The sequence below is a fragment of the Malus domestica genome, chromosome 03 (assembly GCF_042453785.1).
Source record: "Malus domestica chromosome 03, GDT2T_hap1".
NCBI classification, from domain to species: Eukaryota; Viridiplantae; Streptophyta; class Magnoliopsida; order Rosales; family Rosaceae; genus Malus; species Malus domestica.
The window spans coordinates 24,095,829-24,111,061 of record NC_091663.1 but is presented as its reverse complement, the minus strand read 5'-3'; the positions used below and the strand labels follow the sequence as shown (position 1 = coordinate 24,111,061).

The 15,233-nt window shown below is 41.1% G+C and overlaps 3 protein-coding genes across 6 annotated transcripts; 1 reads left to right on the top strand and 2 right to left on the bottom strand.

Moving 5' to 3' along the window:
• Positions 1-5,676: 5,676 nt before the first annotated feature.
• LOC139194094 (inactive beta-amylase 4, chloroplastic-like) lies at positions 5,677-9,198 on the top strand. 4 transcript variants are annotated; one of them, XM_070818366.1, is made up of 7 exons: positions 5,682-5,992; positions 6,629-6,888; positions 7,233-7,356; positions 7,994-8,247; positions 8,382-8,485; positions 8,945-9,010; positions 9,089-9,198. In XM_070818366.1, the coding sequence occupies exons 3-6, from the start codon at positions 7,273-7,275 to the stop codon at positions 8,989-8,991; spliced, it is 489 nt and encodes a 162-aa protein (XP_070674467.1). In that variant the 5' UTR covers positions 5,682-5,992; positions 6,629-6,888; positions 7,233-7,272; the 3' UTR covers positions 8,992-9,010; positions 9,089-9,198. The 4 variants fall into 4 exon arrangements, with proteins under 4 accessions (XP_070674465.1, XP_070674467.1, XP_070674466.1 ...); XM_070818365.1 differs by having other exon boundaries at positions 8,945-9,198; XM_070818364.1 differs by lacking the exons at positions 8,945-9,010; positions 9,089-9,198 and having other exon boundaries at positions 5,677-6,377; positions 6,629-6,788; positions 8,382-8,827.
• Positions 9,199-9,708: 510 nt separating this feature from the next.
• On the bottom strand, positions 9,709-10,696 carry LOC139194093 (probable LRR receptor-like serine/threonine-protein kinase At3g47570). Its single transcript, XM_070818362.1, has 2 exons — positions 10,372-10,696; positions 9,709-10,275 (listed from the first exon to the last, which is right to left on the bottom strand). Exons 1-2 carry the CDS (start codon positions 10,649-10,651, stop codon positions 9,905-9,907), a joined length of 651 nt encoding a protein of 216 aa, XP_070674463.1. The 5' UTR covers positions 10,652-10,696; the 3' UTR covers positions 9,709-9,904.
• Positions 10,697-13,532: 2,836 nt separating this feature from the next.
• Positions 13,533-14,603, bottom strand: LOC139194747 (probable LRR receptor-like serine/threonine-protein kinase At3g47570). Its single transcript, XM_070819653.1, has 3 exons — positions 14,598-14,603; positions 14,299-14,428; positions 13,533-13,852 (listed from the first exon to the last, which is right to left on the bottom strand). The coding sequence occupies exons 1-3, from the start codon at positions 14,601-14,603 to the stop codon at positions 13,533-13,535; spliced, it is 456 nt and encodes a 151-aa protein (XP_070675754.1).
• Positions 14,604-15,233: the final 630 nt, after the last annotated feature.

The window sequence follows — 15,233 nt, the reverse complement described above, 5'->3', positions numbered from 1 at the left end:
TCAAGGGAAGGGCAATGTTATGAACTTAGGATTTAGTGATTGGCTTAATCACTATTAGGAGTTAAATATTGGATTTGTTAGGTCGAATCCTTATGAAAATGAATCCAGAACAAAATCGCGCTAAAGCTAGGGCGTCACCCGTAAGTGGCGCGCTGTGTGGCCCGAGCACAGTGATAAGTGAGCAAGGGTCGCTGTATCTCCATCGGCACCCGGATGCAGTGTTAAATGAGCAAGGGGGCCGTAGAAACTTCTTTTCGAACGACTCCACTCAAAGTTGTTTGGGAACATATGCTCCTATCAACTTTACACGGGACACACAAAAGAAGTACTTTGATCCTATTAGACGGGGGAGGGTGAAGAAGCTAGGACAGAAGGTTAGAGTTCAAGAGAGCAAAATGCGTCTAGGAACGTGGAATATAAGAACCTTAACGGGAAAATCTATGGAAGTAGTGGAAGTTATGGTGAGGAGAAGGATAAATATTATGTGCCTACAAGAAACTAAGTGGGTTGGTAGTAAGGCAAAGGATCTAGAAAACTCAGGGTTTAAACTTTGGTATTCGGGCACAAATAGAACGAGAAACGGTGTTGGCATCATCGTGGACAAGACCTTGACACAAGATGTTGTAGATGTCAAGAGCGTAGGAGATAAAATCATGGCAATCAAGATTATAATAGGATTCGACCCTTGCTCACTTATCACGGCGGTCACACAACACACCAAGTCTCCAGTGACTTGGATTTTCCAAGTCTCCAACCGAGAAGTTTTCCTCACTCGGAAAATTAAGGGAACACTACCCCAACCTACATGCTCCACTCAGAAAGCTTCAACATACAAGCTTCAACAAAAGAAAATTCAAAGAACTTAGCGAAGAAGGCTTTGGTGTATTTAACACAATACGTTGAAATGAAGGAAAACTTATTTATTGATATCCCCGATAAGCTACAAATATGTACATATACATGAGTCAAAATAAACAAACAAGATGGAGCCTTCACAAAGGTTGCTTAGGAGAAGTCTCAGCAGTCGGTAGAGCCCCAGAAAGAGAAGGCATCGAAGGGGGATCATTCGGAGCCTCAGTACTGGACAAAACCCTAGAAGGAGGAGGCATCAGAGGTTGATCATTTGGAGCTTCATTACGCGGTACAGCCCCAGAAGACGAAGGCAATAAATGCCTTTGGAACAAACCCACAAATCTCTGATGATCAAGTAAAACCTGACCATCAGTTTCCTTCATCTGGTCAAGCTTCCTCTTCATGTTTGTAGCATAGTCATGTGCGAGCCGGTGCAACTGTTTATTCTCATGCTTGAGCCCTCTAATCTCCTGTTTGAGACTCATCACTTCGGCCGCCAATGATTCAACTTGGCGGGTTCGAGCAAATAGGCGTTGGGCCATATTAGACACAGAACCTGCACATTGAACACTGAGAGCCAGCGAATCCTTAACAGCTAACTCATCAGACCGTTTGGAAAGTAGTCTGTTATCTTTGGGAGTGAGAAGGTTCCTGGCCACCACCGCAGCGGTCATATCATTCTTCATCACGGAATCCCCAACGGTAAGAGGACCAATAGGGGAGACGAAGGATGGGCGCCATATGTTGTCTGGAGAAGGCGGGGCTGCCTCTTCAACAAGGTTCAAGTCAAAACGACGGTCGGAGGGGCCAGACATTTTCAAAGGTGTTGAAGAGAGAAGAAGTCGGACAAATCAAGATCTTAGAAGTGCAAGAATGAAGCTTCTACTGGTGGAGATTCAAGTGTGCTTTGGAACTTAATGCCAGCCCCTATAAAAAGCTGCACTCGACGGAGCTTCAGACATCGAAGAGGCGCCTGCTCAGAAATCGAAGAGGCGTTTGCTTTCTCAAAAGCTGGGCTGCTTAGAGATCACGAGGGTGATCTCATAAATCGAAGAGGTGTTTGCTTTCTCAAAAGTTGGGCTGCTCAAAGACCATGAAAGCCGATCTCAGAAATCGAAGAGGCGCTCGCTTTCTCAAAAGCTGGGCTCCTCAGAGACCACGAGGGCCGATCTCAGAAATCGAAGAGGCACCTACTTTTCCAGCCTTGTCAGCACCTGTCACACGCATACTCAGCTTTGCGGAAATTATGGGTATTCTGTCGAAGACTTCTGGGGAAGTAGAAAACACATGAATCTTACTGTCCAATCACCCACTTCCCACACGTAACAATAGCTCATGGGTACCACAGATAACTTTGCCAAAGTTCTCTGCCAAAGTTGAGCACGTGAAGCTTGCAGCTCCCACTACATCGCTCTGACCAAGAAGGGTAAAAGAATAGCAAAGAAACAGCACTAACAAAGTTTAGACCCATAAATTTTGAAGGTCTAGCTACCATATTATTACCTACAAGGGTAAAGGAACAGTACCACTGCTGGATAATTGGAAAGTCCCGATGTGTCAACCTCTGTGCCTCGTGGCAAGGTAGACTAGCAAACATGCCCAACCTTTACTCACATTCGAGAAAACACTCCCAATAAGATTGCTTGCTCCAAAATCGAAGAGGCACCGTCCTCCGAATCTCGAGAGCCAGACTCCCAACACGACTACTTTCTCAAAAATCGAAGAGAGGGTAAAGGAACAGTACCATTGCTGGATAATTGGAAAGTCCCTGTGTGTCAACCTCTGTGCTTCGTGGCAAGGTAGACTAGCAAACATGCCCAACCTTTACTCACATTCGAGAAAACACTTCCAACAAGATTGCTTGCTCCAAAATCGAAGAGGCACCGCCCTCCGAATCTCGAGAGCCAGACTCCCAACATGATTACTTTCTCAAAAATCGAAGAAACACTGCTCTCCGAATCTCGAGAGCCAGACCCCCAGCATGATTGTTTTCTCAAAAATCGAAGAGGCATCGTTCTCCGAATCAATCGAAGAGGCGCTCGCTTTCTCAAAAGCTGGGCTGCTCAGAGATCACGAGGGCCGATCTCAGAAATCGAAGAGGCACCTACTTTTCTAGCCTTGTCAGCACCTGTCACACGCACACTCAGCTTTGCGGAAATTATGGGCATTCTGTTGAAGACTTCTAGTGAAGTCGAAAGCACATGAATCTTACTGTTCAATCACCCACTTCCCACACGCAACAATAGCTCATGGGTACCACAGATAACTTTGCCAAAGTCTCTGCCAAAGTTGAGCACGTGAAGCTTGCAGCTCCCACTACATCGCTCTGACCAAGAAAGGTAAAAGAATAGCAAAGAAACAGCACTAACAAAGTTTAGACACATAAATTTTGAAGGTCTAGCTACCATATTATTACCCACAAGGGTAAAGGAACAGTACCACTGCTGGATAATTGGAAAGTCCCTGTGTGTCAACCTCTGTGCCTCGTGGCAAGGTAGACTAGCAAACATGCCCAACCTTTACTCACATCCGAGAAAACACTCCCAACAAGATTGCTTACTAAAAAAATCGAAGAGGCACCGCCCTCCGAATCTCGAGAGCCAGACTCCCAACATGATTACTTTCTCAAAAATCGAAGAGACACTGCTCCCCGAATCTCGAGAGCCAGACCCCCAACATGATTGCTTTCTCAAAAATCGAAGAAGCATCGTTCTCCGAATCTCGAGAGCCAGATACCACATACCACTTTTTCAAAGTGCTCTGACAGAGTTAAAACATGTGAAGCTGGCAGCTCCCACTACCGTGCTATGACCAAGCAGGGTAAAGGAATAGCATTACTACTTGTTAGGGAGACTCCTATATATGTCGACCTCCATCCCCAACGGACAGGCAGACCTGCAAAAATGCTTAACCCTTCCTCATATCTGAGAGGGTACTCCCAACGAAGCCTTTCGAAATATTCAGCTTTCTTTCCCCCCGATAATACCTCTGCAAACAAGCTATACTAGAGCAAGAATATCTCATATCATCAGGGTTAAAAGCAAGAGTATCCCATATCATGCTTTTTCCCTGTCTTTCCTTTGGCCTTGTTTTTACCTGCAAGACAAGGAGAAAGAGAGCAATCAGTCAGCACTTGAAATCAAGCTCCCAACCAGGAACTGACTGCCTGGAACCCCTTACCTGATTACTTACCTGGCATTGCTCTCGAGTACTCATCTTCAACATCTTATGTTTCCAGGGAAGATACCGCATCTGCTTGAGGAACAGATAGGGCAAGTGCGAAGGATACAAGGAAGCATGTGGAGACAAGCGTAACAGCACACGTGCCTATACATCCATTACTCTGTCAAAAGCAAAGTATCCCATATCAGCAGGGTCGAACGTACTCTAGATTTGATGGACTTGTTTTGACCCTCAAATTCTTCAGTCGGCCTTATACTCTGGAGGAAACCAGAAAACCCTCCAGCTCAGTTCAAGAATAAGCATGTGGAAAGTTACTTCTTCAAAAGCAAAAGTATCCCATATCATCTCTTCTCATTTTTCTTCTCTTTATCCTTCATGCTGCTGCAAGATGGGGAGAAGGTGAACAATCAGCTGGAGCTCTGATTGCTTACCTTGTCTGTCACTTCTTTCAGCAGATCCCCTAGCTCGGCGACTTGGGGGACTCCTACTACATGGTTTGTATCGCGCTTGACCAAGCCTGAAACTACAAGTAAGCTTCAAGTGAAATTGATACATTACCTTGTGCATCTCCACCAGTTAAAGATACCACCCCTGGATGGAGGAAGAGTACTTCCAGAGAAGCTGCCACATCTACCTATGAGACAGATAAGGCAAGTCAAGATGATACCACACTCCGATACTTAGAAGTTTCGTGATTACGAGATCATTCTCCCACAATATTTCCTAATGTCATTTGTACTAAATCATTCACTTGTACTCACTAAAGGAGAGCTTAAACCTATGTACTTGTGTTAACCCTTCACAATTAATGAGAACTCTTCTATTCCGTGGACGTAGCCAATCTGGGTGAACCACGTACATCTTGTGTTTGCTTTCCTATCTCTATCCATTTATATACTTATCCACACTAATGACCGGAGCAATCTAGCGAAGATCACAAAAAGCGACCGTTTTCGCTACCTAGGATCTATCTTGCAAGAGAACGGAGGATTAGATGGAGATCTCAACTATAGAATACGAGCTGGATGGATGAAGTGTAAGAGTGCATCCGGCGTGTTGTGTGACCGTCGTAGGCCACTGAAGCTCAAGGGAAAATTTTATAGGACGGCAATAAGGCCAGCGATGTTGTATGGCACAGAATGTTGGGCGGTGGAACATCAACACGTACACAAAATGGGTGTAGCGGAGATGAGGATGCTTCGTGGGATGTGTGGGCACACGAGAAAGGATAAGATTGAGAATGAGGATATCCGAGGTAAAGTAGGAGTAGCCGAAATTGAAGGAAAGATGAGAGAAAATCGGTTCCGGTGATTTGGACATGTGCAAAGAAGGCCGACTGACGCTCCGGTTCGAAGATGTGACTACGGGACAGAGGTTCAGGGCCGAAGGGGTAGAGGAAGACCTAGGAAAACTTTGGAAGAGACTCTAAGAAAAGGCTTAGAGTACTTTGATCTAACGGAGGACATGACACAAAACCGAGCGCAATGGCGTTCTAGGATTCATATAGCCGACCCCACTTAGTGGGAAAAGGCTTTGTTGTTGTTGTTGTTGTATTGCTGTTATTTAGTGAAGTCTGTTAGAAATGCCAGCTGCATTAAAAGTGTCAAGTCTATAAAAGGAGCTGAGCTCTTGAATTGCAGCAGATCAGAATTTACAAGAGAAATACAAACACAAAAAAAATTATTGGAGCCCTGCTCCCTTCTACTTCATCTTCTCCGTTTGCCATTACTATTGCTGCTTGCAGGTTGAATAGGGTCCTGAGATTTGTGATCCTATCAATAGCAGTCATCTGCAAATGCACAACAGCGAGGAGGAGCTTCTTCTGCTTCAGAGAAGTCAGTTTCGACGACAAGCCCGACCGCCGAAACCTCCTCCGAAACGTTTCGACCCTTCCCGTCTTTAAAAAGGGCCTCTTCACTCGCTGCAGCCCACCTCTTGCCGGAAACAGTATTCTCAGGTTTATCTCACACAATTACGGTTTTTTTCCGTTTTCTTTTGAGTTGCACGGTCTGTTTGGTTCCCGAGAAAACGTAGGAAAATTTATAAATTTTTTGAGCTTCTGTAGAGTTTACTGAAGTGAATACTTGACTAGGTTCAGTTGGGTTGCTGATAAATTCAAAACAATGAAATTTAGACGCGAATGCTTTTAATCGATTTGACGAGAAGTTTCTGAGCTAGTTTATTGCTTTTGAATGTTCAAATTGGATCGTATAAATGTGTTTGTGTGATAATTAGATGATTTGTTGCTTGCCATCTTCCCAAGATAAGAGAATTCCCATAAATGTGATGATGCCTGTCGATGTCTTCTGTAGTGATGGTACGGGGCGTCCAAGGATTAGGAAGTAAGTTTTATTATGACTTTCTGTTGATGAGGCTATGATGCATTTTCATTCTTAATTTAATTGTTAATACTATTTTAAATGACGGAGTATGATTAGCTACAAGGTTGCAGCTAAGTATTTTGATCTCTTCCCAATTCAAGTTATATAAACGTACGTTTCAAAATGTTTCAAAATTTATTTATTTTTAATTCAGTTTCCTTTCAAGTGAGACAGAAACTCCTTACATGTTGCTCGATTTATTGTTGTTTCAGAATCAAGGCCTTAACTGTAGCTCTAGAAGCTCTCAAGTTGGCAGGTGTCCACGGAATCGTAGAGCGTAGAGCATTTGGTGGGGAATCGTAGAGCGTTTCTCTCCTCTTGCATATGATTGGTCTCTATATGAAGAGCTTTTCAAACTGATTTCTGACTCAGGTTAGGTTTGAAGTTGCATGTTGCCTTGTCTTTTCACTCAAACGTTAACTCTTCTCCTAGCAGAAAAGGGGGTGTTACTCTTCCACTTTGGATCATAGAGGTTTGTCTTCTTTGATATTTTGAAATCCCATTTGAAGTTATTAGTCTGGTACAATGCACATGGCTGTATTGGAACGCTTAATTTACCCGGTCATACTTCAAGAAACATAACCCATTTGGATGACTAGAGATAATATCAATGTTTCTTCAGTTTTGTGCTATGCAACGTGCTATGGTACTGTGTTCCCCATTAGCATACTTGATTTCAGCTTTGATGTGCTTAAAAAGTTTATCAATGCAAAGGGATGTGAAAGAAAAACTATAGTTTGGCCTTCATTACACACCTATCAGTTTGAATCTTGAATCTAGATAAAGAAGTTGACCTCTTCTTTTTTTTCCTACCAGATTGGTGATCAGAATAAGCATATATATTATTGGGACCAAAATGGATTTTCCAATGATGATTATCTTACACTGGGAGTTGACCATGTTCCTCTCTTTTGCGGACGGACTGCCCCCCAATGCTATGGTACTGTTCCCCATTAGCATACTTGATTTTAGCTTTGATGTGCTTAAAAAGTTTATCAATGCAAAGGGATGTGAAAGAAAAACTATAGTTTGGCCTTCATGCACATTTCATCCTCGAACTACCACTTAGAATAAAATGCAAACACTGAATTGAAGTTGTGTATCTTTAGCCATGCAACATTTCTGTGCAGGTGCATGTAAACAACATGGGCCTGCAATATATATTTTCAATCTTTACTGGAACTTTTCTTATAACTACCTCCATTTGCTTCTAGGGGTTGTACTTGCAGACTGTTTGCTACTTAAGTCTTAACTACTCTTACGCAACATGATTAAAAAGTAGATATGTTTTAATGATTTAATACGAAGTCATGACAAGGGAACGGGTTTTTAAGAAACTGCACTAAGTTGATGCAATTTGATTAAGAATGAAAATGCATTGATGCTAGTCTTCTACAGAGAAAAAAAAATCATCATAGGATGTACTGGTTAGTAAACTAAGGAAAATTATGGAGTATAAGTGGAAAATTAAATTATATTATGGTTCTTTATCATGCAATACTTAGCATAGCATGATTAAACTTATTGGAAAACATTGTGGAGCTTAGGAGATCTGACAGTGGCTTGACTCGTTGTAGGAATGGTACAGTGGTAGGTTGCTCCTTCATGCAGATGATATTCTTGCAAAGGCAGCTAACATTCCGAAGAAATATCCAGAAAACAAGCAAACTTCAATTATATTGGCGGCTAAAATTGGTGGAATATATTGGTGGTATCAGGCGATAGCACACCCTGCTGAACTTATAGCAGGATACTACAACACTGCTGTTAGAGATGGTTATGATCCTGTTGCTTCACTTTTGTTTCGTCATGGAGGTGCTTTGCATGTTCCGTAAGATTCTAAATTTTAAGGTTCTGACTGGAATTTTGTTCTTGTCCAACCTGATAATTAGGGTTTCTTAGGCATCCGCTTGATTTCAAATGTATCTTTTCTACCAAATTCACATACTGAATATCTTATTGCAGCTGCTTAGAAATGATGGATGGTGATAACCAGGCATCCTGTCTTTGTAGCCCAGAAGGATTACTCCAACAGTTACGAGGCCTGTTGATAAATAATGCTTCCTTAGGTTGTTGCTTTGTTGGCACTTATTTTGGACTTGCTTTAGATAAATTTTGTATCATTCAAGCTTTTAAGTTAGGTAGGACTAGCCCATGCGGCTGTGCTTGGCACGGCAGGTCATGCAGGGTGTTTGGGTTCAACATGGGCTTGGAACGGGCCAATATGAACGTTTTTAGTATTACAGATATTGGGTATTATTGATCAGTTTTTTAGGTTTCCTTTAGTATTTTATAATTCATTATGAGGTAATTCCTTTAGTATTTTATAATTCATTATGAGGTAAATCTTTAGTTTTAATTGGGTTGTCTTGCCCAGATAATAAGGAAGAAACATATGACAAGTTCATCAATAATCATTTCCTGTTTTATTGAAATTTGGAATACAATTTTGACATTAATAGAAAAAAAAAAATATAGAATTGCATCACTATACCATATATCAGTATCTTACTACTTTGTATTGGCAGGGTCTGTCCATTTACACCGCTGGGTGGTGGTAGTGGTGGCTTGCTGATGGCTTTCTTCTATAAAATGTCTGGCCTTATGCTTTGTTGTATATTTAAAATATTATACAATTCCAATGTAATCTAACATGATTCGATTTGCACAAGATATGAAGTGTTTCAAAGAAAAGGGTACATTTGATCGGGAGAAATACCGATGGAACGATTTGACAAGGTAAATTCATCCTTTGCTCAATAACAAAAGAAAATTTCAAGTTCCATTTATTTCTGTTAGACATATATTGGATATTGGAAATGTCATATAACTAGAAACACATGGCTTCTGATGGCGTTTAATAGTTAACCACTTTTTCTTTTGTCCATTCGTATTCACTCGTTTGCTTTTCTCCTGCAGTTTGGTTTATGGCAAATACATGCTAACTGTTACCATTCCCAGGCCGAAGCAGTAAGATCGTTTACGTATTTCAGAATGAATGATATGATCTTTAGGGCTGAAAATTGGAGTAACTTCGTTCCTTTTGTTAAAAAGATGAGCACAAATTGGAAAAGCAGCCAAAAAAACCCAAATTACCATTAAGTTTATTGAACTACCTAGAGGAGCAGCCTCACTGCTCTATAATTTTTTGTCAAGGGCATGTGTAGAAGTTTGTAACTTCCTGATACGTTGACTGAAATAACTTTGTGTTCCCATGACAGGCGTTCTTGAGCTGGAAGTGTAAATTTTTGAAACGGATTTGGTTGGCCTTAGAAACTGAATGCTTTACTACCAAATATGGGAAGAATAATTGGAATTGCAATTTTGGTACTACTGGTCTCATTGCATTGACAAACCCAGGTACATCATTTCAATTTTAGGAATATCATCATATTGTCATATCCGTCACTATGAGAAAATAATGTAGTCTTTGCAGATTGAAAACAACAATAAGAAAATGGATCCAAAAATATAGAGAACAAAAAGAACTAAGAGTTCACTCCTCCACGGTCCTTCAAATACTTAGTCTTGATTTTGGTGAGTGTGATTGCGACATCTTTCATGTTAATCCTTTCTCCCGGCAATGCTGCAGAGCAAGCTAAAGCTAATCTCATAACAGATGATAAGCAATCCCTCTTGCTCACGAAATCACCATCTTCCTCCGCCCCAAGTATATCGGCATCCACAACTTCACCTATTACAGCATCTGGAAATAATGAATCTGCAATCCATTGCTTTAAATCCATTTCCCCAACAAACATCTCGTCTGTTGGCTTCCTTTTTGTGAATGTCTCCATGAGTACAATACCAAAACTATACACATCCCCTCTTGTAGAAACACTTCCTTCCATCCCAAACTCTGCAAGATTTGTATGTGAATTTAGTTATATATGATAAAAAGAAAATTATAACTCCTAATAACACCAACATATACAAAATTGAGAAAATACATCACCTGGAGCCATATATCCAACTGTGCCTAGGGTCATGGTTTCTGTCATCGAATCTCCACCGCCGATGAGTCTTGCAATGCCAAAATCAGCAACATGTGCAACCATATCATCATCTAGTAGTATATTGCTTGGTTTCACATCACAATGAACGATAGGTATCGAGTAACCATGATGAAGATATTCTAGTGCCAATGCAACATCTTTCATTATGTCTAACTTCTGCAGGATAGTCATGGAGCGGTTTGGAGAATACAACCACTTTTCGAGGCTTCCATTAGGCATCAATGGAAGTATCAGGGCTTTGAAATCAAGTTCATCGCAGCAACTTATGATTTTAATAAGGTTCCGATGATGGATATTGCTTAGCATTTCACATTCCTTATCAAAACTCTTGAATGCCCCTTATAGCTGTAAATTGAAAACCTTGACGGCAATATCAATCTCGTCTGAAAGTGTTCCTTTGTATATTGAGCCAAAACCCCCTTTGCCTAGTAAGTTACTGTCATGAAATCCATTTGTTGCCTTTCCAAGTTCTAGGTGTGAAACTCTTCTCCAAAGAAGTTGATGTAGCGAGGTAGTTTCTCTAACAACTTCAACGTTCCTTTTCTTGCCTAGTATCAGAATCAATGCAGCGGCAGCTAGGAGTATTACTGATATGACCCCTGAGATGATATATTTAGCTTTCCTCCAATTTGGCTTAACTTTTGTTCTATTTTTGCACAGTGGAACATGGAGTTGGGAAGCACCGCAGAGCGCACCATTTGATACAAATGAATCAGCAGAGAAGTTTCCGAAAGGCCCACCGGTTGGAATTTCTCCTTGGAGTTTGTTGAAAGACAAATTCAGATGCTTGAGATACAAGAGTGCTTCCAATGACTTTGGGATCACTCCAGATAGATTGTTTTTAGACAAATCCAAGAATTCTAGGCTTAACAAGGTTTTAAATGAACTGGGAATAGGGCCTTCTATATAATTGTTTGCCAAGGAGAACTTAATCATATTCTGAAGACCCCCAATGCTACCGGGAATGTTTTCGGAGAAATTGTTATTTGATAAATCAATCTCCACCACATGTTTCAACTTTCCGATGTCTTTTGAGAGTGGTCCAACTAGAGAATTGGATGACAAGTTTAGGTGCAATATATACTTGAGTTCCCACAAGGAAGATGGTATTTTAGAAGTTAACAAATTGGACCCTAACGATAGACTTCTTAGAGCTACTGCCAAAGTACCCAAGCAGGAAGGAATAGAACCAGAGAGCTGATTACCACCCAAATACAACTCGGCTAGGTTGTTTAGTTGACAGAGTGAATACGGGATATGTCCTCGCAGTTTGTTATCATTCAATTGCAAAACTTGGAGATGTTGTAGCCTTGGTATTGGAGTTGGAATTGTTCCACTCAACTGATTGTTTCCCATGTGTAGTGATATCAAGCTGCTCAGGTTGGCAATATCAACGGGAATGTTGCCCCTGATGTTGGAAAATCTTAAATCAACTTGTTGGAGTGACGTAGAGAGATTCCCACAAGAAGCTGGAATCGTGGTGTTTAGTGGATTTCCTGCCAAGTATAATTTTGTCAAATTTCTAAGATTAAACAAGCAAGAGAGAGTGCTTGCTGCCTGTGGAGTAGAAACATCAATCGTTAAATTATTCCAGTACAAGCTAAGGTACTCGAGGTTTTTCAAGGAACAGAGTGTGACAGGAAGAAACCCGATAAATGAGTTTAGACCCATGTCTAGCCCCCTGAGCTTGGAAGCATTGGAGAGGTTAGGGAGTGGTCCGGCCACGAGGTTATTTATGGCTACATGAAGGATTTCTAGGTTTGGAACGTTAAGACCTATGTTTGCTGGGAGGCCACCTGATAGCTGATTATAAGTAAGCCCTATTACTCTTATCATGGAGTTATTGAAGAGTTTGAATGGGATGACGCCATTGAGATTATTAATCCCCAGTGCCAAAATCTCTAATTGTGGAAGATCACCAATCTCATCCGGTATTGTACCTGTCACAATTTCGGCACGTTTGCATTAACTTTTTAACTTCTGTTTAACTAAAAACTAAAAACGAAATGATTATCAAATAGTCTTAAATTTACTACCTGTTAAATTCTTGTCATCAAGATAAATCTTGGTTAAGTAGGTCAAATTGCCAAGACTTTTGGGTATGCTTCCACGGAAATTGTTAAACCCTAATGTGATTTCACGAAGCTCTTTACATTGCCAGAGTTATGAGGGAATAAGACCGTCAAATTGGTTTTGACCCAAATTAATTAGTCGAATACTCGAAAGATGCTCACATATATTGTCTGGAAGGCTGCCACTCATGTTGTTCCCGAATAGAGTCAAAGTAGTCAAAGAAGATATGTTGAGGGCAGGCACAAAAGCAGAGCGTTTTAGGGCATTGTGCTCCACAAACAACTCCTCCAGCTGACCTAAACAGCCTATCTCGTTCGGAAGTTCTATAAAATCAATCTGTGTATAATGTTAAAATCATGTATACATATATAAGAGCAGCTTCTTAGTGGGAATCCCGTTGTACCGTAGCAAAAGTGGGATACATTATAAGGACCATGTACTCACTATATAGGACCTCTTTTTTGCTCTAGAATACAGGGATCTTACACGATAAATATACGATCCTACGATAGTCCTCTCATCTCATTTTTTGCTCAAGTTTGAACAAGATCCCAGCTAAGGAGGGGCGTGTATAAATATATATATATATATATATATAACACAACCTAAGTCATACAGTATACCTTTGAACTTGTTGTCGACAAGGTATATGCCCTTCACCATTGTTAAGTTGCCTATTTCTCTGGGTATGCTACCTGTTAAATATGTGCATGCATGCCAACACAAAAGAAAGGAAAAAAACAAACGAGATGATTGTTATACATTTTATAATATAGATGTTAAAATGTAACAAAGCAAGAAACACTAATTTATATGCCTAGGTGGTTGGTAATGGTGCTAAGTACGTACCTGATAGTTGGTTAATGCTCAGATCAATTTTTTGGAGTGCAGATAAGTTGAAGATAGCAGCCGGTACGAAACCAGAGAAGCCATTACCGTACAATTTGAAGGTTTGAAGTTTAGGGAAGGACCCAAACCACGAAGGAATGGTTCCCATAAAGTTGTTGTTTCCAAAGTTAATTGTCTTCTACCGGCGCAAACGAGACAATTCTTGGGGTAGGGGACCATGAAAACTATTATTCTTAAGGTCCAACTTAACGAGAAATGAGAGGTTGCCTAGATGCGGAGGAATAACCCCGGCAAAATCCATGGACGAGAGATTTAAGGCCGTGACTCTATGGTGGCGAGCACCGCAGGTAACACCAACCCAGTTGCAAATGTCGGGATTGGAGGCAGAAGACCAGTTGGCGGTCAAGATGTTTTGAGCGTCACTAGTGATTTGAGCTTTGAGAGCAAGAAGCGCAGACTGATCTGTGCTGAAATTGGTATGAGTTATTGCTAATGCACCTGCGGTTAAGTAATTAGCCATAATCATCATATAGATATAAGACAAGCCGTGTATCATCGACAACATTCTCAACAGTAGGAAACGACTTCTCTCCATACACGGTATATGTATATTCTCCTTAATTATAGTATTTTTCGACTTTCGGTTTTAATTCGATGGAAAACTTGAACTCATTACATTTACATAAATAGGGAGACAAGATAATGTTGAAGAGCAAGTTACCATTGTAAAACATTAGTGTTAGTCAAGTTAGTTAGTTGTTAGAATAGTTACAAATAGTTACCACTGTAACTATTCTCTTTACCTTTGTAAATCTAGTTTATATAAATACCTCAGTGTAACTAATTATAATGTAATGAAATCATTTCTCAATATGGTATCACTCGCTTAAGTCCACCGACTTCAATCCTCCTTCTGCTACTTTCTTGCTTATTTTCTTACCTACCAAACACCATAGCTTCCGTCTGCAGATCTTCGATCTTGTTCATCAATGGCGGCAAATTCTTCTCATTCTTCCTCTCCTGTGGCTGCGCATCCTTCCTCTCCGGCGATCGCGCATCTTTCCTCTTCGCTGCCTCCACATCTCAATCATTCTCCGATGAACCCTAACTCCTCTTTTCAAGCTTCAATCAACTCCATCACGATCCAAAACATTGGGAGTATGATTCAAACAAAACTTAAGTGTCATAATTACCTTGTTTGGCGTTCTCTGTTCGAACCGATCTTCCGCCGCTACAAGCTCACCGGCATGGTTGATGGATCTAAACCGCCACCGCCTCAATTTCTTGCTGATCTTTCTGGAAATTTGTCCTCGATTCCGAATCCGGCCTTCGAGATCTGGTACGAAAAGGATCAAAACATCCTCATTTGGATCAATTCCACTCTCTCTGAGGATTTGATTCCCTTTACTGTTGGTGTTCAATCCTCCCGTGAACTTTGGAAAAATCTTGAGAAGCGATTCGGTGGCGTCTCTCATTCTCACATTCATCAGTTGCGATCGAATTTGCAATTGATATCGGAAGGCACTTCCACAATATCTGAATATTTGCAACGTATCAAAGAGGTTTCTGATGCTCTCGCTGCTGCCGGTGCCCCAGTTGAGGAGTCAGATCTCCTTCACCTCATTCTTAATGGCTTGCCTGATGACTATGATTCCTTCGTGGATTCAATTCAATTTCGTCTTGCTGATACTACTGTTGATGATCTACATGGATTTCTTCTCAGCAAAGAAATGGCTCTTGCTCGTCGCAAGCCATCTCAAGGTTCCTCTGAACCGTATCAGGCATTCACCTCCATTCCAGCAGCTTCCAATGCTCCTCCTTTGCTTCCTACACCTCCACCACATCAGGCTTACAATGCTCAGTCTAATGGTTCTCAGAA

What these genes read in the sequence shown, in the direction of transcription:
- LOC139194093 (XM_070818362.1), bottom strand. Translation starts at nt 10,651, where the DNA reads ATGCCTAATGGAAGCCTCGAAAAGTGGTTGTATTCTCCAAACCGCTCC. An exon ending in AGTTGGATATATGGCTCCAG is followed by an intron (nt 10,276 to 10,371) that starts GTGATGTATTTT and finishes CAAATCTTGCAG; the next exon opens with AGTTTGGGATGGAAGGAAGT.
- LOC139194094 (XM_070818364.1), top strand. Translation starts at nt 7,273, where the DNA reads ATGGATTTTCCAATGATGATTATCTTACACTGGGAGTTGACCATGTTC. An exon ending in GACTGCCCCCCAATGCTATG is followed by an intron (nt 7,357 to 7,993) that starts GTACTGTTCCCC and finishes GACTCGTTGTAG; the next exon opens with GAATGGTACAGTGGTAGGTT. An exon ending in GGAGGTGCTTTGCATGTTCC is followed by an intron (nt 8,248 to 8,381) that starts GTAAGATTCTAA and finishes ATCTTATTGCAG; the next exon opens with CTGCTTAGAAATGATGGATG.
- LOC139194747 (XM_070819653.1), bottom strand. An exon ending in GACGGAAGCTATGGTGTTTG is followed by an intron (nt 13,853 to 14,298) that starts GTAGGTAAGAAA and finishes ACTTAACCGCAG; the next exon opens with GTGCATTAGCAATAACTCAT.